This window comes from Amphiura filiformis, chromosome 11, assembly GCF_039555335.1.
Source record: "Amphiura filiformis chromosome 11, Afil_fr2py, whole genome shotgun sequence".
Classification (NCBI taxonomy): domain Eukaryota; kingdom Metazoa; phylum Echinodermata; class Ophiuroidea; order Amphilepidida; family Amphiuridae; genus Amphiura; species Amphiura filiformis.
Window position 1 is genome coordinate 484,419 of NC_092638.1, and position 26,833 is coordinate 511,251.

Consider the following 26,833-nt stretch of genomic DNA (forward strand, 5'->3'; position numbering starts at 1 on the left):
ATTGTCACATTGGGCTATTCCACTTAAAATCTATACACCCCTATGGAAGACATGATAATCTCCCACACAGGGAGTGTGATTTTTACTCTGAATGGGTGGCTCCATCTGAAATCTACACACCCTGTGTGGGAGATTAAGTCATATCTTCCATAAGGGAGTATGGATATCTATTATGGATAGCGGGCTCGCACGTAATAGGATAGTCACTGATTGAAACCACCGACTATGGCTTTTTGCCCTCACCAATATGGTCAGCGAGTACAATACACATGTATCACCTATTCGTGGGGGTAGGTAGGTAGGGGCAAACTTTTGGCATGCATTTTATTATTATGAGTTGGCAGCCTTTTAATTACTGTAAAAGTCAATATTTTCGCGAGAAGATATATTCACGATTTTGAAGATTTTGTCAATTGCGCAAGAATTAAATTTCGCGGTTTTGATATTGATACAATAGAAACCTAATACAAAAGGTTATTTTCATGAGTTTTTATTTTCAGCGATTTTATGTCCACTCATGAAATTCGCGAAAATAAAAACCTCATGAAAATTTCTACTTTTACAGTAATGAGATTCAGGGGAAGTGCTAACTTGCGCCATGGGGTCATAGGTGCATTATTTGAGCTTTTGCTGCACAAAATTATCATTTAGAGGTTGCTAAAGGGTCATTTGAACCTTTATTTCTATTGTTTTGGATCCATAGTTTCACAAAATTTCTTTTACCCTCTGTTTGAAAACTTACCGCACCCCTGATGAGATTGTACTACTTTGGCGATGGCGTGAGCACAGGGCGTGAGAAAGTGCCCCAAAGTGCAAGACTAAAAGGTCATAAAATTGTTGTTCATGTACACATCATGATTATACTTGGAATTACGGGCAGAGAATCTTCTTTTGATATCCGCAACTGGGATCACTTGCATGAAAAGAAAGTCCACACTGAATAGTCAATAGTTCTATCATTATTACAAACATTTATTTCAATTGATAAAAAGAGTGAAAAACATTGTAATAGTGTCTTGCCTCAAGTTGAGAGTAACGCTATGTTTCATTCGCAGTGGCAGATTCGAACCACGTGCCCATAGCTAATCCCGCGGGGCGTATACACACGCGTAGAATGCCAAATTTTCTGTGCGCTTTCGACGTAATCACACTGTTCTGCCACTGTGAAATCCAACATGGTGCCCGGGGAGGGGGGGGGGGGCACTCAAGTATAAAAGTTGTAAGCATCCGTGTGAATTAACTTTCAAAAATGATCCTAAGCTAGGATGTCGAATATTTGTCAAACTAACCCTAAACAAGGATTTTACTCAAATAAAAACACCCTAAGCGAGGAATTTGTTTGAAATGTACACCTAAACAAGGACAGACAATATAAAAACACCGTAAGTGAGGAATTGGTTTGAAATTTGCCCCTATTCATTGTGTGTGTCGGTAGAGTCAAAACCACCCTAAATCTGTGTTTTCTTTCACTCGGATGCTTACAACTTTCATATATGAGTGATCCCCCCCGGGACATGGCGATACTGTCAACTTGAGACAAGACACACTATAGCTACAGTTTGAAACATCACCTGAAAAGAACAAGAAATGATCCAGACTTTGACAATTCAATCAAGTTATTTTGTCATGATTTTAACTGTTCTGAACAATTATGTGGTTTCTTTTATTTATATATTTGGGTATTTCAGATATATCTGGGTGTATATTCAGATATATTTGGGTGTATTTCCAAGACATTGGGGTTTTTTTTTTCATGATTTCAAAGTTATTTTTTCATGATATTAATTATTCAGTACAGTTATGTGGTTTCTTTAATTTATATTTGGGTGCATTTCAGATATATCTGGGTGCATTTTAGATATATTTGGGTGCATTTCTGAGATAATTGGGTGTATTTCCAAGACATTTGGGTGTATTTTTTCATGATTTCAAAGTAATTTTTTCATGATTTTAGTTGTTGTTCAGAACAGTTTTGTGGTTTCTGTTACTTGAAATTTGTATCAGCTACATACAGGGTTTTTAATGTGTAGTTGCCTGTTTATATGCAAAAATCAGAAAATAAACCCCTGCAACAATTTCCCATCATACAGTAATCAGCATTGGCAAACATGATTTTGGTGACGTCTTCTGCCCCTTTTTGTCTTTGGCCCTTCCCTGATATTGATAGGGGCATACCAGGACCACCGAGCCGGAGGGGGCAAAATTTCCAAGTTGTCCTGCTAACACTACAAACCCGAAAATATTGTTTGCCAACTAAAATTTTTAACTGTCCCCATTTTTTGACCAGGGCGCTCTATAATCTTCTATAATCAAGAAGTGGGGGACAAAAAATCATCTACTAACTAGTTTCAAGCATATCTAATACAATATGCAATACAACATCCAATACCAACAATTTTAATATTAAAATGGGCCAATTTACCAACTTGACGCCATAACAAGTTTTCGTCAATTTTGTCCCTGGGTAATTTTTTTTTGTTTTTAGAGTCTTTTTGTCCTTTTATTTCAAGCCAGAAGGAAAGTTGCACCCACCCCACCCCACCCACCGGTTGTTTCGCCTCTGCCCACATGTATAGTCAGACAAATAAAAACAATACTTTTTGTTTAAAAACAATTATTCCCACATATGTATGTTGTTTGAATATTGATGAGAGCCCAAAGATTTTTACATGAAACTTTTGGCTCATTTCTAACACAATTGATGAGGCAGTTGTAGATTTTTAGACCAAAGTACCTGAGCAGTCCTTAACAATTTTGATCTATTTCCATAATTCTCGATCATGAGAGCCAACTTGGCTATGCACAGGTATTTATGCCTAGCGTACTACGCAAAGACGGATGCTTACTGATGCAAACACATCTTTTGAGAATTGACCATCACACAGTCGTTGCTAGGCAAGGTCAAGGTTCGGTCATGTAGTTCGCGCGATCGTGTTATTCTATGAAAAGTATGCTCACGCAGAAGTACATTCTCTCATAATCGAGTATTAGTTATTTTGCTTATAATATCAACTAAAGGTCTCATCTATTTAAAATCCACACTACCTCTGTCAAAGATTTTGAAAATATTTTCCACAGAATGAGCATAAATTTCAAATGAAATTAATGCATTAAGAAGCTCCATTTAAATTTCATACACCCTCTGAGAAAGATTCAAAACAAATCTTCCATGAAGGGAGTGTGATTCAAATCGAGTTGGCTAATTGTGCTAATTCCATTTGAAATTCATACTCCCCCTGTGGAGGATATTACTAAAATCTTCCACAAGGGAGTGTGGACTTTAAATAGAATAGCCCATTGATGATCTTGTTGATACTTGTATAGGTCATTGACCTGGCTGTGATACCGGTACTGATGTGGTTTCCTCCGTTTCCATACCCTCTTCTTTCACCTCTTCTTTCACACATTCTACAGACACCTGAGACGACCGTCGTCTTTTAACAACTCTCTTACGACACCCCTTCCCAAACCAGCCCGGCTTCAGGGTGCACAATTTGACGTCATCTTTACTATCCCTGTCCTGTTTGACTGTGTCACCCCCTGGACTTGTAGCAACAAGCTGTTCATCACACACAGGTTTCAGATCATCAGTCAATATTTGTGTGTTGTTATTGCACATATCTGATAACTGCAGCATTTTGGTTGTAAATGTTTTCAGTTCAGTAGATTTAAGTTGAATTGCAAGGCTGAATATGGGATCCTGAGACCTGTAGAGAATAAAACAAAATTTATAATAGAGGTATTATATTAGACAATAGACATCCTGTCTGTGTATTTCCGAGTGGATTTCTGACTCTGAGACATTGGGTGTATTTCTGAGACATTGGGTGTATTTTTGAGCCAATGGGTGTATTTCTGAGACACTGGGTGTATTTTTGAGCCATTGGGTGTATTTCTGAGACATTGGGTGTATTTCTGAGACATTGGGTGTATTTCTGAGACATTGAGTGTATTTCTGAGACATTGGGTGTATTTCTGAGAAATGTGGTGATTTCAGAGACATTAGATGTATTTTTGAGATATTTTGGTGTATTTCTGAGACATTTGGGTGTGTTTCTGAGACAGGTGTATTTTTGAGACATTGGGTGTACTTCTGAGATATTTGGGTGTGTTTCTGAGACATTTGGATGTGTTTCTGAGACATTTGGATGTGTTTCTGAGACAGGTGTATTTTTGAGACATTGGGTGTACTTCTGAGACATTGTGTGTATTTCAGAGACATTGGGTGTATTTCTGAGACATTGGGTGTATTTCTGAGACATTGGGTGTATTTCTGAGACATTGGGTGTATTTCAGAGACATTGGGTGTATTTCTGAGACATTTAGGTGTGTTTCTGAGACAGGTGTATTTTTGAGACATTGGGTGTATTTCTGAGACATTTGGTGTATTTCTGAGACATTGGGTGTATTTCAGAGACATTGGGTGTATTTCTGAGACATTTGGGTGTACTTCTAGGACATTGGGTGTATTTCTGAGACATTGGGTGTATTTTTGAGATATTGGGTGTATTTCTGAGACCTTGGGTGTCAGGGTTGTTTGATTTAAATCACACCGATATAAATCACTGATTTAAGGGGTACTACACCCCTGTGGTAAATTGTGACTATTTTTGCATTTTTCTCAAAAATAATAACACACTGGTAACAAAAGTTATGTATATTATTGGGGCAAGGAATCCAATTACTACACTGAAATTTCAGTGACTCAAGGCAAGCGGTTCCGTATATATGATAGGAAATGAGGTACATCCTAGCGGTACCTTATTTCTTATCATAAATAACAAACCGCTTGCCTTGGGTCGCTGAAATTCCACTATAGTAATTGGATTCCTTGCCCCAATAATATACATAACTTTTGTTACCAGTGTGTTATTAGTTTTGAGAAAAATAAAAATAGACACAAATTTATCGAGGGGTGTAGTACCCCTTAAATCACTTGATTTTTTTTAAATCACTGATTTAAATCAACTTTTTTCATTTTTTACCATTTTTGATCAATGTAAGTTAATTTCTTTCTTAAATCGACTGTTTTACTTCATTGTTAATGTTTCTACAACTTTTGGATACAATTAAATACCTCTATGATGTCACTTAATCTATTGCTGAAAATTCATCTTCAAGGTGCAGAATTCAACAGGTTTTTTCCCATGCTTTTACCAAATTTTTTCTTTGAAATTTTGTGTAAAAACATTTTTTGATTTTTTAAAAATACTTTGTAGGATTGTGTTTATGACTAGCATTCCACTGGTACTCTTTTGACTTTATCATGGGGTATAGCAGTTCTTGGAATAAAAAAAAAAAAAAAAATAGATTTAAATCAAAAAATCCGATTTTTTTTATTGACCTCATGAACACAAGGCAAGTGCCCTAACCACTGTTCAATATCCTTAGTAATCAATGATTGCCTTATAATCACCTCTGATACACCGGTACTTCCAATTGAAGTCTGTCCATTACCATCTTCATCACCTCATCACATTTGCCGTTGATTTTCAGTGTTGCTTGACTGTCTTTGGGTGTCCACTGTAGATTTACTATATACAACTTGGGTCTGAGAGCTTTACTTCGATCTGTGCCCCACAAAATGGATATCTTCTTAAAACCTGGGAAAACAAAATTAAAGTTGTTTATAGAATTCATGTAAAAACTAAAGCATCCAGTTTACTAATCACTTATACTACAGTCTGTCCACATAGAAGTACAAACCAAATCGCAACGTGTATAGAGTGCGGTGCGCTCGGCAAGTACAAATTGCGCGGCAGTTGGCGCGCCAATGAAGCATTTACACGTGCATTGTGCTGAAATAATTATTCTCATACCTCCAGTTTCCGAGGACTATTTACTTTGTATTTGTGGACAGACTGTAACTGCATTTAGAAGTTATGCTCGTGAAGAAAAAAAAGAGTTTAAAAAAAACTTTTAAAATCAATTGATCTGAAAGTCAAAACTTTAACTAGACTTAGCTGTGGTCTAAGACCACGAACACAGCCGTGTTGTGACCCTTATTGACCTTTGACCCCAAAATATATGAAAGTCCCATAGACATTGGCTAGTGTCAATGTACATTTGCATGTGGCATCACTATGCCATGTTACTTGTGGCAGAAGGGGCATTTTGAAGGTTTTTCGTCTCAGACCGGAAGTGACCCCTTGATGACCTTAGACCCAAAATAAAAAATAACACATATACACTGGGTAACCACAATTCATATATGAACATACCGTTACTGTCCTTTGTTTTTCTTAGCTAATAAAATTTTTTGAAGGTATTTCGTTTTATACCGGAAGTGACCCCTTAATGACCTTTGACCCCAAATCTGTGTACACCCCATATACACTGGGTAACACCAATGCATGTGTGCAAGTGGTATCACTGTCCTCGTAATTTGTGGAAGAAGATGCATTTTATAAGTATTTCGTTTTATACCGGAAGTGACCCCTTAATGACCTTTGACCCATATAAAAAAAAATATCACATATACATTAGGTAACTGCAAATCAGATGTGAACATTCCGTTACTGCCCTATATTTTGTTTAGCTAATAAAAATTTTTGAAGGTATTTCGTTTTATACCGGAAGTGACCCCTTAATGACCTTTGACCCCAAATCTGTGTACACCATATAGACACTGGATGATAACAATGCATGTGTGCTAGTGGCGTCACTGTCCTATGTAAGTTGTGGGAGAAGATGCATTTTTAGTTGAAATCACGTTTTTGACCCCTATGACCCTTACGTGACCTTTGACCCCACAAGTTTCATGTGACATGTAGGGGCATGGTCAATGATCATTGTGACCAAGTTAGGTCAAAATCGATGTAAGCATGTGAGTGCTAGAGCAAATGTAATGGTTGACAGAAGAAGAAGAAAGAAGAAGAAAGAAGAAAGAAAGAAAGAACCTGTAAGAAAAAAAGACACAGCCGTGACTAACGTCACGGCTGTGTAAAAACTGTGTTTACCCAGGAGCAAACCCCATATTTTGATGCAAACTGACTTGGCAAGATATAAAAACGTGTCCTATATAGATGGATTCTATGGACTATAGGCTACATCCCTAGGGTGGACACGTTTTGAAATCAGCTGCACAGGGGTGTTATGGGGGTCAAAGTTTGCCCCGAAACCCATTTTGCAGCGTAATACTTAATATAGTGCACTATAATGTGACAAAATCACCTTTTATTTGCACAAAGATTAGTAAAGTAATGATTAAAATTATGCCATACATTTGATTGCACTGGGCCTCCATGTTGGGGGGTGTGTGTGGTGGTGGGGGGGCTCTGGATAATGGGCTGGGGGTTATCAGATGAAGTAGCGCTGCGCATATACGGCATGTGCGGTATCATATTTCGTTAAATTTTGCAATCAATACACTGATCTGATGTGCTGTTTCACATTCTTTCCATGTTTTTGGATAGATAACAAGTAGCTAGATCCTCTTCACGATTCTTGTAGACCCACTCCTATTGACACCTTTTTCTATCCTGAGTACCCTCTGCCTAGTAACATAGACCCGACGCCATTGACCTTACCCAACCCAGTCCTTGACCCAGCTAGCCATCATCAGTGGCGTGTCTGGGGTGCTTTGTGGCTTGAAGCCCCCCGCACTTTGTTAAAAGACATGTAAAATCAGCCGTTTTATGGCGATTTTAGCCATTAAGGCTCCCGAATAACCCTGAAAGCCCCTCTGAGCCCCCCGCAGGTACAGATCCTGGACATGCCGGTGATCATATAGCCTAATGTAGCAATGCAGCATCATATCTGCGTCTCTCAGTATTGGTCACATCTCTCTCTCTCTCTCTGACCACAAGCAAGCATGGACCCTGAGTTTGAGTCTGGGTTTGAGAGCTAAGGTCAATACAGAAAATCCTGCCTTGTGAAAGCCCTGAAGGAGGAGACTGGAGTGCAACCTGCTGAGGATATCTGGCGTCCCACCACAGATTCCATTGTTAGCACCAGTGTGATTGTTGATGCATTGTCTGTCATTCACAAGTGGTCATTTGACAGAGATTGTCCTTTTCCAGATATTGCTGAGAGAGCATACACTTCTGTTGCGACAGATATTATGCCAACAGCCTGAAGTCTGCAGAGCATATACCAGATGGGCTGAAACAGGTGGAAAAGTGTATTGCCTGTGTACCTCTGTGAGAAGTGGGTCAGTGATGAGATGGTCAACCCATGTTTAGGATCGATGAAGTTGTTTCTTGCGGGAGGTTTCCGTGTTGAACAAAAATGCACCCTGTTGACCAATGGAAGTGAGATTGCAGTTGAGCAGAGAAGTTGTAATTACTTCCTTACATCTTTTCTGAGTTAAGCAACTATGTCAACTCATGAAGAAGCGGATACACGGATGTTGCTACACGCTGTCTATGTTACTCAAGTGGGAGGTGTGAAGCGGATAGTAATCTACACCAATGACACTGATGTTGTTGGGTTATGCATTTACTACTATAAGACCATGCTTCAGGAAATGGGGTTAAAGTTGTGGATGAAAACTGACCAAGAGAGCTTTCTCCCTATTCATGAAATAGCAGGCAAACTATATAGATACATATCTGTGTCAGGCAGGGGTAGCGTTGGGTTTTCAAACAAGGGATCAAAAATTGCACATTTTTTAAAACTATGGAGCCAAAACAATAGATATAAGGGATTAAATTGACCCTTTAGCAACCTCTAAATGGTAATTCTGTGCGCCAAAAGCTAAAAGAATGCGCCTATGACCCCATGGCGCAAGTTAGCGCTACCCTACTGTCAGGCCCTTGCACTGATCCACAGTCTCAGTGGACGAGACATTACGGCCAGCTACCGTTTCTTCATAGGAAAACCTACATGGTTAGAGAAAAGCAAGACTGTTCCACTGGATCATCTTGCTAGTTTTGTTGAGGCTGATCACAACTTAACAGATGACGTCATTGACCAGGTGCGGCAGTTGTTCATTTCAGTCTACTCTTCCAGCAATGAGATCGCCCGGTGTAATAGTCTTACAGAGCTCAGGGCTCACAAATTTCTGAAGAATGGTACTAATAACCACCAACCGAGGATGCATTTGCCTTCACCTGGAGAGAGCAGCATATGCATGCATCATAGACAAAACAGCATACATCGCAAAGGAATGCGGATGGACTTTAGAGGGGGAGATCGTAGTTCCACAAGCAATGTGAAAGCCACCATGGCCACCAAATGTATCAAAAGGAACCAACTGCTCCTGGAGGAAAGGGTGCCAGAGAAACTGCAAGTGTTCAAAAGCATCCAGATGCTGCAATATCGGCTGAATCTGCAGAGGACACCCTGACGGTAGTCGAGCAAAGCTGCAAGAAGACTTGGAAATGGAACTGGCAGGTGAACTGGAGTCAAGTGATGAAGAAGAAAGTGGATCTGAAGAAGACATCCAATAGGATATTATTGTATGACTTCAACATTTTGTCATGATAACACAATGTAGCTAAGCTTAGTACGTTTAATGGACTCTAAGACAAGAGGTACAAAGTTGGCTTTGATGTGCATGTGAATGTACATGTAGTATCATCCGTATGTTATAGATGATGGTCATATTGACAAAGGATTTACAGAAAATAGTTCCTATAAGAATGAAACATTCCACTGAAATAGCTGGAAGTCTTTAAAGACACCTTTAGCATTTTCTAGTATTCTAGATAGGAACAGTAATATACACGATGTATAGCCTCATTAACCATGTTAACGTTTCAATCATTCGTCACTATATATAGTGTAGGCCTACCTTAAATCATGTGTAACTCTTTGCAGGATGATAAATTGACAAAACAAACACCACATACCGTAATTTCCGGAATATAAGCCGCGGCTTATACGTTATTTTTGGAGCCGCCGAAAGTCTGTGCGGCTTATACGGCGGTGCGGCTTATACAGCAACGTTTGAAGCAAAAAAACACACAAGAAAAAAAAAAAATCCGACTCGACCGCCGCTGGTGAGTGAGCCAATCGACAAATTGTTCAAAGTCATCAAAACATCGTTTACCGTAATCCTCTTTTATGTCAGTTCATTTATGGAGATTTTGATTGACAGTCTCATTGATTGACTGACATGACTTGAGTATTATCCCCGGGAAATTATCAACGGACGCCGCCGTCATTCCCGTCCCAATTTAATCATGATCGCATTGATGGAATTATCATTCAATCATTACCATATTAACTGCAGCGATTTAATAGAAAGTGTAAACAAATTATTGTAAATTTTTCTTGCATTTTTAATTTGATTCTTGTACAATTGTGAAGTTTGAGTAAAATAAAATATGGTTGTTCGTTTTTATTGATATTATAAAAGTTTCATATCTGTCATGTTTGATCGATCCTTGAAAGCAAATTATGTAGGAGCCCTACCTCACACTCGTGCACTGGCGCGTTGGCTCTCATTCAGCCCTCAGCCAACTAGCAAATAACTTTCCATATTACTGGTAAAATGCTCCGTATTTTGTAGTAAATCACTGTACAACAAGAACAATTCACATTTTGTTTTCAAATAAAGAATGAATTGGCCATTAAATATCCACGAAAAGTTGAATTTCTGGTACCACACATCGGGTACTTTCCCGGGGTGCTTTCCCTCATTACGGTAATTATTCATACACAACCGCTGGAACCCGGTTCTGCCCATCTTGCGCACGTTGAAAGTAGACATTTTTGGTAAACAACTTTACGAGCGACCTCGTACTTCCTGGGGTAGTCCCTCATTAAATATTCATAACTTCATTCATACCGACCGTGGTAAAGTATCAATTACACCAATTTAGAAAAATGTTTACCTGGGCATTTGCCGCATGGGTCCTGGGGCCGGGGTGATGACCTCACCAGGCCACGTGTATTATTCATGTTGGTTCTGATTTTATTCTCTGAATATGGGTTTTGTTTCATATACAATTATTTTTAAAGCAAGTTTATGGTCAAGAAGTTTATTTTTATAAAATTTGAACAATTAATGTTTTGTAATTTTTAAAAAAACTTTTCTTAACCATGCGATTGGCGATTCGATCAAATTGATAAACAATGTGACGTGAAGGGGAATCCCTGTGATGACGATCGACGTTTGAGATACGCTTTTGATGGGGTTTCCGACTTGCTCATCAGGGCTAGCAGTAGCACATGGCGAACGACCCCAAGACCCGGAAGATGGAGGATGCAACCTCGCGGCGCGGTGTGTGTGATGGACTATTTCAGCTCACAATTCGTCAATTATCATTGGTATTTTGAATACATAAAAATCATACAAGGATACGCTATCGCTTACGGAATTGCTGAACTGGGATTATTTTATTAATTTGGACAGTACACAAACATTGAAGAACATTATTGGAAGATAATGATCGAGTACAAGTTACATTAATTACGTCATGGATCAATATACACACAGCGCGGTATTCCCCATGTTGATACCATGCTTGAGGATCAAATAAAACGCCGACGTCAATGAAATTGACCCAATTAGTAAGTTAGGAACAACATTTAAACCATTTTGCTGATAAAATGTTGTCTGATGACATAAACTTTTATTTATTCTTAGACTTGGTTTACTTAAGGGCTGGGGTATGAACGTTTGGACAGTATTTATTTTGGGACATTAGAGCACATCAGACATATCGAATTGCATTCTGAATATGAAGAATGTCATTCCGATATCAAATAATTTTGATTTTTTGAAATTATTAATTTAATACACATTTTATGGCAAATCATTAAAAATTGATATTTTTGATATTTAACAGTACTTGAAGTAAACTTTATAAATCTGATGATTTATACTTAAAGTGTATGTAGGTGGGATGAAAAGCCGACGATCAATTGAAAATTTTGACCTTTAAGATTAAAGATATGGATTTTTTTAAAAAAAAAAAAAAAAAAAATTAGGTCTTTTTGGGAAAAAATCCATATCTTCAATATGAAAGGTCAAAATTTTCAATTGACCGTCGGCTTTTCCTCCCTGCTACATACACTTTAAGAATATATCATTAGATTTATATAATTTACTTCGAGGACTGTTATATATCAAAATTTGAAAAATATCAAATTTTATAATTTGTCATAAAATTTATATATATTGTAATTTTCAAAAATGAAAATTATTTGATATCAGAAAGACATGCTTCAGATTCAGAATGCAATTCGATAGGTCTGAGGTGCTCTCATGTCCCACTAAAAATACTGTCGAAACGCAATAAACGCTCATTTTGGATCCCTTAAAACAAATAATTACCTCACTCCTCAGTTTGCTTTGTAGCGCCACAATCGTGAAAATAGCGCATTACAGAAGAGTATGCATGTCAAAATCGGCCGTTCAGGAAAGCGGCTTATATGGCGGTGCGGCTTATACGCCGCCGTTTGAATCTTATTTTAGCATTTTTTTGGACCTGCGGCTTATACTCCGTGCGGCCAATATTCCGGAAATTACGGTACTGCATTTGAAATTAAATTTCCTTTCATTTGACACCAAACACGATATACTTTGAGCAAAAATTACTAAAATGGACCCCCCCCTGCATGTGACCCCCCTGTTGTAGGCCCTGTGCAGAAGATTGTTTTACGTGTCCACCCTAGGGGTGTTTATTTGACCCCACTGAACTGTTTGACACCCATGAGGTTTTTATATCTTCCCGGTGCAGTTGGACCATCCCTGCTCCCTAGGTAGTTACCATTTCTAACTTGGTCAGTACTTACAATTACTGATATTACTGATGCTGAGATCCCCTTTTATATAATTTTTGCTCCTTATCTTTGCCCATTTCTCAAATTCACTGACTTTGTTCTGATGGATCAGATTATGTCACATACAAAGAAACAGGAATGTAAAACAAAGTGATTGTGACTCAGCTTTGCCAGTATCATCTCCCATATTTACAAGAAGTACTGCCAGGTCCACCCAGTAAGATACCTATCTTAAGACTTGAGCCCAGACACAAGATCATAATCAGCTTCATCAGCAGCCTCGATACCAGCCTTCCAATTCAATGGTTGATCCACCCATATGTGACCTACCTTAAGACTTGAACCCAGACACAAGATCATATCAGCTTCATCAGCAGCCTCGATACCAGCCTTCCAATTCAGTGGTTGATCCACCCATATGTGACCTACCTTAAGACTTGAAGCCAGACACAAGATCATATCAGCTTCATCAGCAGCCTCGATACCCGCCTTCCAATTAAATGGTTGATCCACCCATGTGACCTACCTTAAGACTTGAACCCAGACACAAGATCATATCAGCGTCATCAGCAGCTTCAATACCCGCCTTCCAATTCAATGGTTGATCCACCGCTCCTTTCTCACCAAAATGAACTATGGTGTCACGGAGTGGACGGCGACATCTATGACATTTCCTACCCGTGTCATGACGGAATTTGGCTGTACGCTCTGTGACATCAAACAGTCTGGTGTACACATTCTCTGGTTTACATTTGGTACAAACCTGTTATAGAGAGGGCAAAGAAGATGAGGTTAACATAAGACCTTTATTCCAGTTGAAATCCATACACCGCCTGCAGAAGACATGATCTTAATCTCCCACACAGGGAGTGTAAATTTCACATGAAGTCATCCATTCAGGTATTAAAGGAGTATTTCGTGATCCTAGCATCCTCTTTTTATGACATTTTTCAGTACATATCCACGAAAAAAGCATATTCCCAAAATTTCAGTTGATTCCGATTTTGCGTTTATGCGAGTTATGCATGATTATGTGTATTACACTGCTCCATAGACAATACGTTGTAATTTCGTTCTGGTGCACCAGAACGAAATTCAAATTTCACGATATCTTTGCTAAACGAATTAATCTGCAAGAAATATTTTGTACATAAACATTATGTAGCCAGAGTATTCCAGTGATATAAAAATCTCAACTTTTTTGAGAAAAGTGGGGGATGAGGCTGTGGATCACGAAATGCCCTTTTAAGTTTACTTATAGTGATGGTAAAGAAGATGGGTTTTACTTGAGACTGAACACAAGATTAACTTAGGGCCAAAGCCTTAAAAAAATTCTTGCATTGGTGTACTAGCTTTCGATGTGCATACATTAACAAATTAACACAGCCTAACATTAGGCCATGGGAATGAAAGTTTTAGATTTGCGTCCGTCACTTTTTCAAATCACATGCGGCCGCTTTTCATCATTCATTATTACTCTTTATAGTGAATGCATTGAACGGAGGTATGGATACAATCTAGTACTAAGGAGGACCTAGGTGCCGATTATTGTGTATATAAAGCATTCACAAGCAGCCTGTCGATCCAGAACTTGAAATATTTGTTTAAGAGCCTTGTTTTGTGGAAATAATGAACTTTTTTTTTTACAAATAATGATAATTTCATGCTATAGATTTCGAAGCATGCAGGCGGTGGACGCAACTAAAATTTTCATTCCCATGGCCTTAAGCACCACATCCAATATGGTTGTAACAATATCAGTGCCAATCTTTCTATCATACCCTGGTGATGTAATAACTTGTATCAAACATTATAATTAACATATGCATAGTGCTATCATTTTTCAGCACTATGCAAATGTCCTATAAAGGGCACTGATAGCGCTATCGGACTAAAAAATTAAACACGCTGCCTTAATATTTTTCACAAATTTACTTACTTCAATATACATATTACCATGCACTTCTGACAAAGCCTCTTGAGGAAAGCCGCTGCGGAGATGGAGTCCATCACAATTTTGTGATACTATGTGCTGGACCTATGTTGTAATTAGATGATTGAGAGTATACAGTGTTACTTTTAAAGTAGTACAAACAACATATCAGACTACTCATTAAGATTTGTCCTTAATCATGAGTGACTACTTGATCTATGATGTCTCATCTCAAGTTGAGAGTAACGCCATATTTGATTTGGCAGTGGCAGATTCAAATTGCATGCGCAAACCTAATCTTGCACAAAACTAAATTGTTCACTTTCATGAAGTCGATAGAAGTCATGCCGGTCAGCGGGCGACTTGAAAATTGTGCCCGCCCTGGTAATTTTGCATAGATTTGATTTAATTTGATTTTATTTTATTTTATTTGGTACTCAGAAATTACAATGTTTACATATAAATAGACAATTAACAATAATATAAGATATACACATTTTAAAAACAACACATTAAGATGATAAAACATAATAAAAACATTATAAAACAGCAGAGTACCAAGGATAGCCCAAAAAGCTTTTCAAAAGAAAAGCTTATTTCCATTGGGGTCCTTAAACATGTGAGGGGAGGGGGAATGCAAAGAACACTGAAGACAAAAAATATGAAACACCAACACAAAATATTGCACATGAAATGAGACCAGCTCAAATTAATTAGCTTGACCAGCAAGATGTTTTTTGACTAATATTTTCAAAGTATTGATTTTATTAACTTGCTTGATTCCCTTTGGCAAAGCGTTCCAATGATGAATAGTGGTGTTGTAGAATGTATGACTAGCTTGACCTTTACAAAGAGGAACAACAAAGTTGTATGGGCTACCCCTGGTACTGTGCCTATGAACTGCAGATATATACAAGTAAAATACAATTTTAAATATTCAGGGGCAAGATTATGAAAAATCTTAAAAGCATGATTTAGTTTAAGCTGATAGTACGCCGCTGATTAGTTTTGGTAGGTAAACAACTTTTGTATTATGTTGTTGGTTGTGCCATATTATTTCTTACGATATTTTGATCATGGGGAAAAAGTTATTGATTCCCTGAGATATAGGGTTAAAGGTCACCACTTCTTTCAAGACATCTAAACCATAATTTCTGAAAGATCAGTCCTCAAGTCTTAAGAGCAACATTCTGAAAGTTATTTTGACAATATTTATTCCCTATTTTCAACCTACAGGAATTTAACTAATACTTGATGTAAGATTTAATCTCAACCATTTTGTTGCTATGGAGATATAGTCTCACTTACCAGTCCCTTTTCTTGTAGTTTAACCAGACTCATATGCGTCAGTGTTGGTTCAGCATCTACAAGCGACGTGGTTCTGTGAAAAGAAAATTGATCAGATTATAATACATTTGGGTGTAATTATGAGACATTTGGGTGTATTTATGAGACATTTGGGTGTAATTATGAGACATTTGGGTGTATTCATAATACATTTGGGTGTAATTATGAGACATATGGGTGTAATCATAATACATTGGGTGTGTTCATAATACATTTGGGTGTAATTCTGAGATATTTGGGTGTATTCATAATACATTTGGGTGTAACTATGAGACATTTGGGTGTATTGGGTTAGATGTTAAGGGCGAGTGTCAGGCCGGGAAATACTTAATTTTCCAGGTAGGTAGAATCAGGTTGGCTTTTATGGGGAAGTGTTGGGATAGAGAAGAAAAAGACTTGCCTAACACGGCTTAAAATATGTAACTCTGAAATTCACAATTACAATACTAGAAGGCAGCTTTTTAATTTCCATGTGCCTAAAATCAAAAGTTCAGCTGACACTACTTTCTATTACAGTGCAATACGGGATTGGAACATGCTTCCAAATGACATTAAATGACATCAAAAACATCCCCAATCTTAATTAATTCAAGGGTGCAATAAGAAAACATCTCAGTAACACTGAACAGATTCATCAGGATCGTTCATAAATCACTGGTAAGCAAATGTTATAAACACAGATCCAACTAGTAAATTAGGTACTCACTAGAAATATTTCGATTCCTATCAGGAATCTTGTTCACTCTGGTGTGGTGAGTGGTAGTGTTTCTAGATGTTATCGGCAAACTTTGTGACGGATCTTGATGACGTCATATGGTTTGCTTGCCGATTGATGATCAGATTGTAGACCAGATCATCAATCTGATCTACGATCAGATTGATCCGATCTACGATCAGATCTGATTGGGTGGGAGGAGACCAAAGTCATCGACCAAGAAGCTAACAAAACAACTCGTTGGCTCAAAGAGGCCATCTGGATTAGGAGTAGAAGCAACACCACCATGAACAAGGACGAGGGGGCATACAGACTTGATCGGATCTACGATCAGATCATCAATCGGCAAGCAACCCATGTGACGTCATCAAAATCCGTCACAAAGTTTGCCGATAACATCTAGAAACACTACCACTCACCACACCAGAGTGAACAAGATTCCTGATAGGAATCGAAATATTTCTAGTGAGTACCTAATTTACTAGTTGGATCTGTGTTTAGAACATTTGCTTACCATCTCAGTAACAGCTAATTTCCAGTGGTGTCTGTTGTCCAATGTGTGCTTTCTTTCTTCTTTTGTTGTTTATGCTCTGCCTTTTTTGCCAAAATCTTTTTTTTAAGGACCCCACAGGAAATAAGCCTGAAATATTGGCTTTATGGGTTATGCTGGTTCCTACTGTATTTTTATCTTCACTTTATATATCTTTTTATTTTTTATTTTGTCAAGTGTCATAAGTAATGTATTATAAACTTGTAATAATATATATTCACATATTTTGTAGTTTTATAATGCTGTTTTATATGGAACCAAATGAAATCAATCAATCAATCAAACTTACGTGACATCTAGGCCCTTTTGCAGCAGTGTCCATACACCATTAGGTCCACGGTAGTCGGGTATAGAAGCAGCCTACAGAAATGCACAAATTACAGTTAAAATTCTAAACACAAATTGACTATCATATACTGGGTTCACACAGACTTGACATTGTTTTATTCCAATAGAAATCCATACACCCAATATGGAAGATATCACTTTAATTTGCCAAACAAAGGCGGTGTAGATAAACCCATTTAAAACTGACACTCCCTGTGTAGATGATTAAGGTCATGATGGCCATAGGGGGTGTGTTTTAAAAACAATTTCCCTGTTATGTAAGGTACAATTCCAATGATAAGTAAAGGATTCATAAATAATGTTACATATCCTATATTCTATACAGCTCTTACTTTTTTGTTGAACTACCGTAAAGATTCGCTACACAAGGCTCCTTTGCCTTAAGGTAAATTTCGCTTACAAATAGAGAGCTCCCTTCATTGAATATCCCAACAACAATTAAGGGACCCTGTCCTTATTTGCAGGCGGAATTTTTATGGGAGGGCACTTTTATTTTGTGCCTAAAATTCTAGTTATGTCAAGGGAGTCCATATGTGCCATTAGGCGAATCTTTACGGAATTGAATGACTAGATAAACCAATTTGACAACCCTTTTGTATCTGATTATGGTTAGTTCTTAAATAATCCTATTCAAAGTTCACTATGCTTACCGTGCTAACCCCAGCTCCAGTATACACCACTAAATGTCTAGCTTGACTTATAGCTTCTGACAGTTGAGTCGTTTTAACTGCTAACACTTCAGCTGAATCTTCAACCTGGGAATTAATCAAACAATATACAAATTTAATTTGTGTGTGCCTTTAGCAGGTACATACATACAACGAGGGTCGGGAGGGGTGGGGCAAAATAAAGATTTTGGGGGAAAAGATAAAAGTAATTTCCTGGTTGTATCATTTTGACCCGGTATTATCAGTTTTATACCTTTTTTTTAGAGACTGTAGAAGTAGAATCTTCCAAGTTTTATTTGGACAATGTGCACACATATAAATTTTATGGTATTTTGGCCCATGATCAGGGCCACATGAATTTTGGTGGGAAACAGCCCTTTCTCCCCTTTTCTTTTCACTTTTCATTTTTTGTCAGAGGGGAACTTTTCATAATTTCATACACTCTAACTGTGCCCCGCCTGCCCCTCCCTCCCCAGCTACGTTACTGTATATACCCAAAACTTAATTATTTGGGAATAACTAGATGCAGAAGGGATTCCACCACTTCACTGGAAAGATCAGGTTCAGAAGGCTGCCCAGCTCCCATTTAGTAATAAGCAGAACAGCCAGCTAACAACAGATGGAATGGCTGCAGCACTCTCTCAGTATTCAGGAATGCTAGGGAACTTCAAGTTCAACACGATTGAGCCAAGTTAAGTCTACATACTTGTCTCTCTTCATCACTCTCTCTCCCCCTCCCCTTCATCCTTCTCTCTTACATTCACCCCCCCCATCAAGACGTGTTACGAGATATGATCAGGATCACACACACACACACCCGAACATGATCCTGCATACCTCTTGTCTTTGTTGAGCCCTCCTTGCCAATTCTGCTACTACATCTTGTGATGTTTCTCCCTCCATCTCTCTTACACCACCTATCCACACACACCCCTCCCCACACCCCCTCCACACACACACGCCCACACAAACATGATCCTGCATAAATTTTCCATTTTTTCTTGACACATTGTCTTTGTCGAGCCCTCCTTGCCAATTCTGCTACTACATCTTGTGATGTTTCTCCCTCCCCCCTCTTACACCACCTATCCACACACACCCCTCCCCACACCCCCTCCACACACACACCCCCACACAAACATGATCCTGCATAAATTTTCCATTTTCTTCTTGACACATTGTCTTTGTCGAGCCCTCGTCAATTTTGCTATATTACATCTTGTGATGTTTCTCCCTCCCTATCTCTTACACCACATATCCACACACACCCCTCCACACACAAACATGATCCTGCATACCTCTTCCATTTTCTTCTTGACACATTGTCTTTGTCGAGCCCTCCTTGCCAATTCTGCTACTACATCTTCTGATGTTTCCAACAGCGCCCTCTCCTCCTCTGTCCTCTCTTCTTCTGACTTCTTTAAGATGACCTTGATCTAAATGGGAGATTGTAATTAACACATTCACAGGATTTTGACAATAAATTGATTTTTTTCTTTGCATAGGCTTCAACATAAAAATCCCAAGTTTTGAGATATTTCTCAAAATATCAAGCGCTATCTTAAGAACCACTGAACCAATACTAGGCTTGATTGTACTGATTCCAAATATGGTCATGAAAAATTATAATTCTGAAATTTGTGAGTTTAAAAAAAATTTGAAACTTGTTGTCTGCAGTTGACACCAGCGTGGAGAGAGTTTAAAAGCATTTTACAAAATGTGCGAGAAGTGATTGAGTTTATATGACTATGCCCTAATGACTTGCAGTCTTAAAATTCTTTAATGATAGCTTCTCTATTGTTGGTCGAAGCAGCAAAAAAAATTGATTCTGGTTATAATCTAATGTACGGTAATGTAATTTTTGCCAAAGCTCACTACCATTCACAAGATGCTGCGAACTACCAAATCGCAGTTGCTAACCTTAAATCCCAGGACTCCAAAAGGGCTTTCTCACTAGACGACCCCACATTGTTGAATGCGCACTTTGATTGCCAACACTTTGCTGGCACAGTCTTTATGTGATCTCTAGCATTTGTCCCCGCATTTGTCTCTAGCGAAGCTCTGAATAACTGAACTGAGCAAGCCTCGTGTAAATCATTGAAGCCCTCAAAACAAAGAACCCCATATTATTATTAGGCAAAAAAAAAAAGGAAAAAAAAAAAAGTCTGTCTCAGACACATTGGTAAAAAATGCCATGTGCTAAAAAGAATTTTACGGCCAAAGTATAAGCGCTAATTGGAGTTCACATAGCAATGCGCGCAGTCTGAGACAGACTTTCTTTCTTGTTTGCATGTTTCTTTTATATCTCATGATCTATCTACTGTAGGAGTAGTCATGATAGTGCAGTTTAGCAGTGTAAGTACTAGTCAGTGTTTAATGTTAATCTATTGGCACTGGCCACTGACTTTAAAAGCCTTCAGATTAGCCAATTAATCCGGATTAGGCCTATGTAATGAAATTATTAGTTTCTTGTGATGTTTCCAACAGCGCCCTCTCCTCCTCTGTCCTCTCTTCTTCTGACTTCTTTAAGATGACCTTGATCTAAATAGGAGAATAGATTGTAATTAACACATTCACAGGATTTTGACAATAAATTGATTTTTTTACTTTGCATAGGCTTCAACATAAAAATCCCAAGTTTTGAGATATTTCTCAAAATATCAAGCGCTATCTTAAGAACCACTGAACCAATACTAGGCTTGATTGTACTGATTCCAAATATGGTCATGAAAATTTGACTTTAAAAGCCTTCAGATTAGCCAATTAATCCGGATTTACACCACATTTCGCCATAATTTATTCTAGAAACGCTTGCTGTTAGAATAAGAAAAATTTTAATGCTAAATTATTGCACATTCTAGGGAAGCGTGGTTACTGTTTTGAAATAACCGAGTGAGAGGGTTTTCAAGAAAATATTTTTCCTGTCAAAACTGAAGCATCCTCTGTATAAAAGAAAATATGAATATTAACTGCACATCATATATAACTATTCGTGATACCCAATTGTGGCATATTTGAGGTCGTTTATGAGGCAGAGAATTTTATTTAAATTTTATATACGCCAAAATATTTTTTTAATTGAGCAAGAATAAGGATTGAAAAAGCGTTAAAAATTCTATGTAGAAATAACATTAGACCCGCAAAAGATTACTGTTTCGCTTTTTATGATATTCTAATCTTTTATTTCCCGAAGAAACATTTGGGGTCTAAAATGGATTTTTATGCAATTGATAAAAACATCGAACGTGTATACAAGAAAAATGGTAGGTTCCTCTATAGTATTTTACTGACCATGCTAATGTACTGACACCGTGCGAGCACATGTCAAAATCGATATAATGTATTGTCCATATAGACGCCAAGATTTATCATTTATTATTGTCGGATTAACAACAATTGAGCGCTATTAATACACATTAATGTTTTTAGGCAAATAAAATTCCAAAATATGGTACGTTTTCTGCTTTTGCTTGTCACATGGTAGGCCTATATTGAAGTTGCGATTATATCTTCAAATAAGTTTCAAATGGATTCCATCAAGACAAGTGGGCGAGTGGTCTAAGGCGCTAGGCTCATAGAGCATATCCAAAGCGGCGTGGTCCGCCGTGAGTTCGAACCCCGCCTCTGCCAAACTTTAATAGAAGTAATATTAAAATTTAACTTTTTTTAAATTTCATATTGGGGAAATGTGACTGGGAGAATTTATGTATGGCGTGGAGTGGTGTGATCCGGATTAGGCCTATGTAATGAAATTATTAGTTTCCCGTCACCCGTCCACATCACCTTTTCAATTTGACCAAAACTTTCATTATTTTCATAAAAAAGTCAATTATCTGAAAATTGAGATAGGAATAATCAAAATTGAAACCCTCAAAATGTCTGACATCCCCTGCTGATCATAATCAGCACTTTTTCTTAGTTGTAGGGGTAGAGGATGTGGTAAATAATGGAAATTTAAGGATTACCTCATCATGTTTCTAGTGATTACAAAAATTGCAATATTTCTATTAATTTTATAACAAATTCAAATATTTTCTCAATCTGTTGCAAAATGTCTGAAATGTCATGATGATCTAAGCATACCTGTTTTGAGATGGTCTTTCATCAACAATATACATGTAGGTAATAGCCATGTAAATGAAAGTTTTGACAATATGATATTTTCCAAAATAATGAATTTACTTTTAAATGAAATCATGTAGGTAGGCCTATGCCAGGTGAATTCAAATTTGCCATCAAACTGCATCATTTATATCAAATTAATGTCCTTGAGTAAAGAAAGCCAAAACTGAAAACCTTTTGTCATAGCATTGCGTATTTATGATAAAGGCCTCTCAGAATGAATGTAATACCACATTTTGTTCCCGACACAATAATTTACATAGATATTAAAATCTGTTCAAAATATTATCGGAAGTAGTGACACTTGAAGCCATATTTTACAAGCAAGTCATGACATTTCCACTTCGCCGTGACTTTGACCTGTCAGCTGTGTGCCTCGCTCGCCGCGCCGGCTGACGGACCTTGACGGCGGTCTGACAAACCCCCGGGGACAAACCAGAAAAGATTTCCATATAAAATAAAGCACACACAAAGTCCCCGACCATTTTTTTTGAATGCCCAAATAAACTACTAAATAATAATACTAATTTATTATACATTTTGTGACATGGGCTAACATTTTGCGCTATCCCATTCTGTTGTCAAAAAGGTGTGCGATCGGTGTTGTTGTTTATTGTTGATCTGACCCTGATCTGACGAGTACCCATTATGACGTCACGGGTCATGTTGGCTCTGCAGCAGCAGACTCGATCGTTTCAAAAGTCGGGCTCAGAAGGGCATGTATTTTATTGCAAAAAATGATATTTTAAACAGTAAAAGTGATTATAAATCATACTCCAGTCTGTTCATCATTAATTTCTGAAGCAAATTCTTTCATTTTCCGTCGGTGAAAAAACCCTCCATATGAGACCTTTAACTGTTAGGTTTCCTCCAGGGTTCGATTCAGAAAATAAAATTTACATGCACAACTCTGATTTTTTCCTCAAAATGGGCTGAATAACACAAAATTTTGCATGCACAGACAAAATTCTACATGCACAGAGCCAAAGTTACATGTATTTGTGCATGTAAAACCCCTCTAAATCTAACCCTGTTTCCCTCTCATACGTACGTACCTAATTTAATTATGATAGGTATGTTCATAAAATTTTGAAGTTCAATATTTTTAGCTGAAAGTTCTTTCATTTGAAAGAGAATCAAATTACCTAAACAATAAGGGGTCAATCATGTTTCTAGTGCATATACTTTTGAAGTTACAGACAAAAATAGTGTCACCAAATTGTCCAAAATTTTGTGTGTGAAATTGTGACAGCAGGCACATGTACAATGTACACTACTGTATGTGACCCCAGATGACCTCCTATTCTTTACTGTAAGAAAGCTGTTTTGGATGGTCTTGATTTACACACAAATTGCTTTTTAGCGCTTTATGAAGCGTCCCACTTGGTGGAACATAGATTGCACTATGTGATAGCTTATGAATCCATTATTATGCCAGTACCAACATAAGTCAACATCACTTAGGTTTTGGTTGTCAAAATGAATTTTTGTAATTTTTTCCATTGAGCCCCACAGTAAAGCCATTTTTGGACCGTACAGGCACATTCCACTTCCCTATGGATGAATAGCGCCACCTATAGTGTGTGATGTGAGCCTGGCTAATTATGACGGGAAACTAATCATTTCATTTCATTAGCCTTAGCATATTATGATTTCAATATATAGCAACATTTTTATGTTCTTTTGTATTTTCATATATTATTACATTATTCAAATTATGTATTATGATTATTAATATTATGCCATCAGATGAAGTACTCTGGCAAGTTGCCGAATTCGTAGGGTTAAAAAAAAATCGTTAATTTTAGTCACAAATATCATGACTTAGCTTCTTTCAGAAATCACACTTACTCTTTTTCTTTGGTTTTCTTTTCAGCTTTCTGGGACACCCATGTTCTTGAGGCTGATTCGGCACTGGAACGTCTGGGACGGCATAATTTTGCCGGATTCTGATTGATTTCACCTTCTTCCGTAGCCATAATAATAAGCTTGGGTTCGCAACAGTATTCCAGCGTTTCTTTTACATTAGTAGACACTTTGTGAATGTCAAGCAGGCTACGTAATCAAAATTATACGCTAACAGTACTGTAATTGTTTTTTACGTCATGTACTTATTATTCATATTTTGTGAAAAAATGGGTTTACAAAGGCCTGACCGCTTAAAAAATTGACACACGCCCTCTATATAATATAACAAGCAGTACATGCTGCAGTGGTTTAGCAACTATTTTGCGATTTGGTAGTTCACAGCATCTTGCGAATGGTAATTGATCAATTAATTCATACCGAGCGTGTAGAAGAATTCAAATATCACCGTTATACTTTTGACGGTCCTGTGGTTCTTGAGTTATGTTGTAAAGAGGGCTGAAACAACAACACTTTTACATTAAAAATCAAGCACGTTTTCATCGCCCTATAGGCCTATGATTTGTAGAATGAACTTTTGCAAAACATCAAAGTGTTATTTTTCAATAATACATTGATTTAAACAATGAAAATCGATTTTTGGCTGCTTCGAGCATATTCTTTCTTTCCTTCCTCGAGTTCTACCCTTCTTCATGCATATTCTTTCTTTCCTTCAAGTTCTTTCCTTTTTCATAATTCCTTCTTTCCTTCCCCAAGTTCTTTCCTTCTTCGTGCGTGCATATTGGCCTTTCTTTCCTTCTTCAAGTTCTTTCCCTCTTCATATACCTTCTTTCTTTCCTTCTGAAAGTTCTTTCCTTCTTCGTACATACCCTTTCTTTCCTTCTTCAAGTTCTTTCCTTCTTCATGCATAGTCTTTCTTTCCTTCAAGTTCTTTCCTTTTTCATAATTCCTTCTTTCCTTAAAATTCCTTCCCCAAGTTCTTTTCTTCTTCGTGCGTGCATATCGGCCTTTCTTACCTTCTTCAAGTTCTTTCCCTCTTCATATGTATTCTTTCTTTCCTTCTGAAAGCTTCTATCCTTTTTCCCCATATTCTTTCATTCCTTCATGCTCTTTCCTTTTTCGTGAATATTTTTTCTTTCATTTTTCGTGAATATTTTTTCTTTCATTCCTCAAGTTCTTTTTCCTTCTTCACTGTGCATATTCTTTCTTTCATTCCTCCAGTTTTCCTTCTTCGTGCACGGTGCACATATATTCTTTCTTTCCTTCTTCAAATTCTTTCCTTCTTCATGCACATTCAATTCAAGTTCTTTCCTTCTTTCATAATTCCTTCTTTCCTTCCCCAAGTTCTTTCCTTTTTCATGCATATTCTTTCTTTCCTTCTAGTTCTTTCCTTTTTTCAGAATTCCTTCTTTCCTTCCCCAAGTTCTTTCCTTCAAGTTCGTGCGTGCATATCCTTTCTTTCCTTCTTCAAGTTCTTTCCCTCTTCATATGCCTTCTTTCTTTCCTTATGAAAGTCCTTCTTCATGCATATTCTTTCTTTCCTTCAAGTTCTTTCCTTTTTCATAATTCTCTTCTTCAAGTTCTTTCCTTCTTCGTACATATCCTTTCTTTCCTTCTTCAAGTTCTTTCCTTTTTCATGCATATTCTTTCTTTCCTTCAAGTTCTTTCCTTTTTCATAATTCCTTCTTTCCTTCCCCAAGTTCTTTCCTTTTTCATGCATATTCTTTCTTTCCTTCAAGTTCTTTCCTTTTTCAGAGTTCCTTCTTTCCTTCCCCAAGTTCTTTCCTTCAAGTTCGTGCGTGCATATCCTTTCTTTCCTTCTTCAAGTTCTTTCTCTCTTCATATGCCTTCTTTCTTTCCTTCTGAAAGTCCTTTTTCATGCATATTCTTTCTTTCCTTCAAGTTCTTTCCTTTTTCATAATTCTCTTCTTCAAATTCTTTCCTTCTTCGTACATATCCTTTCTTTCCTTCTTCAAGTTCTTTCCTTTTTCATGCATATTCTTTCTTTCCTTCAAGTTCTTTCCTTTTTCATAATTCCTTCTTTCCTTCCCCAAGTTCTTTCCTTTTTCATGCATATTCTTTCTTTCCTTCTAGTTCTTTCCTTTTTCAGAATTCCTTCTTTCCTTCCCCAAGTTCTTTCCTTCAAGTTCGTGCGTGCATATCCTTTCTTTCCTTCTTCAAGTTCTTTCCCTCTTCATATGCCTTCTTTCTTTCCTTATGAAAGTCCTTCTTCATGCATATTCTTTCTTTCCTTCAAGTTCTTTCCTTTTTCATAATTCTCTTCTTCAAATTCTTTCCTTCTTCGTACATATCCTTTCTTTCCTTCTTCAAGTTCTTTCCTTTTTCATGCATATTCTTTCTTTCCTTCAAGTTCTTTCCTTTTTCATAATTCCTTCTTTCCTTCCCCAAGTTCTTTCCTTTTTCATGCATATTCTTTCTTTCCTTCTAGTTCTTTCATTTTTTCAGAATTCCTTCTTTCCTTCCCCAAGTTCTTTCCTTCAAGTTCGTGCGTGCATATCCTTTCTTTCCTTCTTCAAGTTCTTTCCCTCTTCATATGCCTTCTTTCTTTCCTTATGAAAGTCCTTCTTCATGCATATTCTTTCTTTCCT

The 26,833-nt window shown here is 37.5% G+C and overlaps 1 protein-coding gene across 1 annotated transcript; it reads right to left on the reverse strand.

Annotated features, from left to right (window-relative positions):
* Nucleotides 1-2,860: 2,860 nt before the first annotated feature.
* On the reverse strand, nucleotides 2,861-25,312 carry LOC140164179 (NAD-dependent protein deacetylase sirtuin-7-like). The gene is made up of 9 exons (XM_072187421.1): nucleotides 25,241-25,312; nucleotides 19,535-19,672; nucleotides 18,219-18,323; nucleotides 17,510-17,580; nucleotides 15,917-15,989; nucleotides 14,615-14,713; nucleotides 13,202-13,438; nucleotides 5,417-5,603; nucleotides 2,861-3,707 (listed from the first exon to the last, which is right to left on the reverse strand). Exons 1-8 carry the CDS (start codon nucleotides 25,310-25,312, stop codon nucleotides 5,535-5,537), a joined length of 864 nt encoding a protein of 287 aa, XP_072043522.1. The 3' UTR covers nucleotides 2,861-3,707; nucleotides 5,417-5,534.
* Between the last annotated feature and the right edge of the window lie 1,521 nt (nucleotides 25,313-26,833).

Excerpts from the sequence above, each read along its gene's own strand:
- LOC140164179 (XM_072187421.1), bottom strand. The coding sequence starts at position 25,312 with ATGGGGAAAAAGGATAGAAGCTTTCAGAAGGAAAGAAAGAATACATAT. Across the intron at positions 19,673-25,240 it reads AGGGAAAGAACTTGAAGAAG|ATCAAGGTCATCTTAAAGAA; the intron begins GTAAGAAAGGCC and ends TCTCCCATTTAG. Across the intron at positions 14,714-15,916 it reads AACTACAAGAAAAGGGACTG|GTCCAGCACATAGTATCACA; the intron begins GTAAGTGAGACT and ends ATTACAACATAG.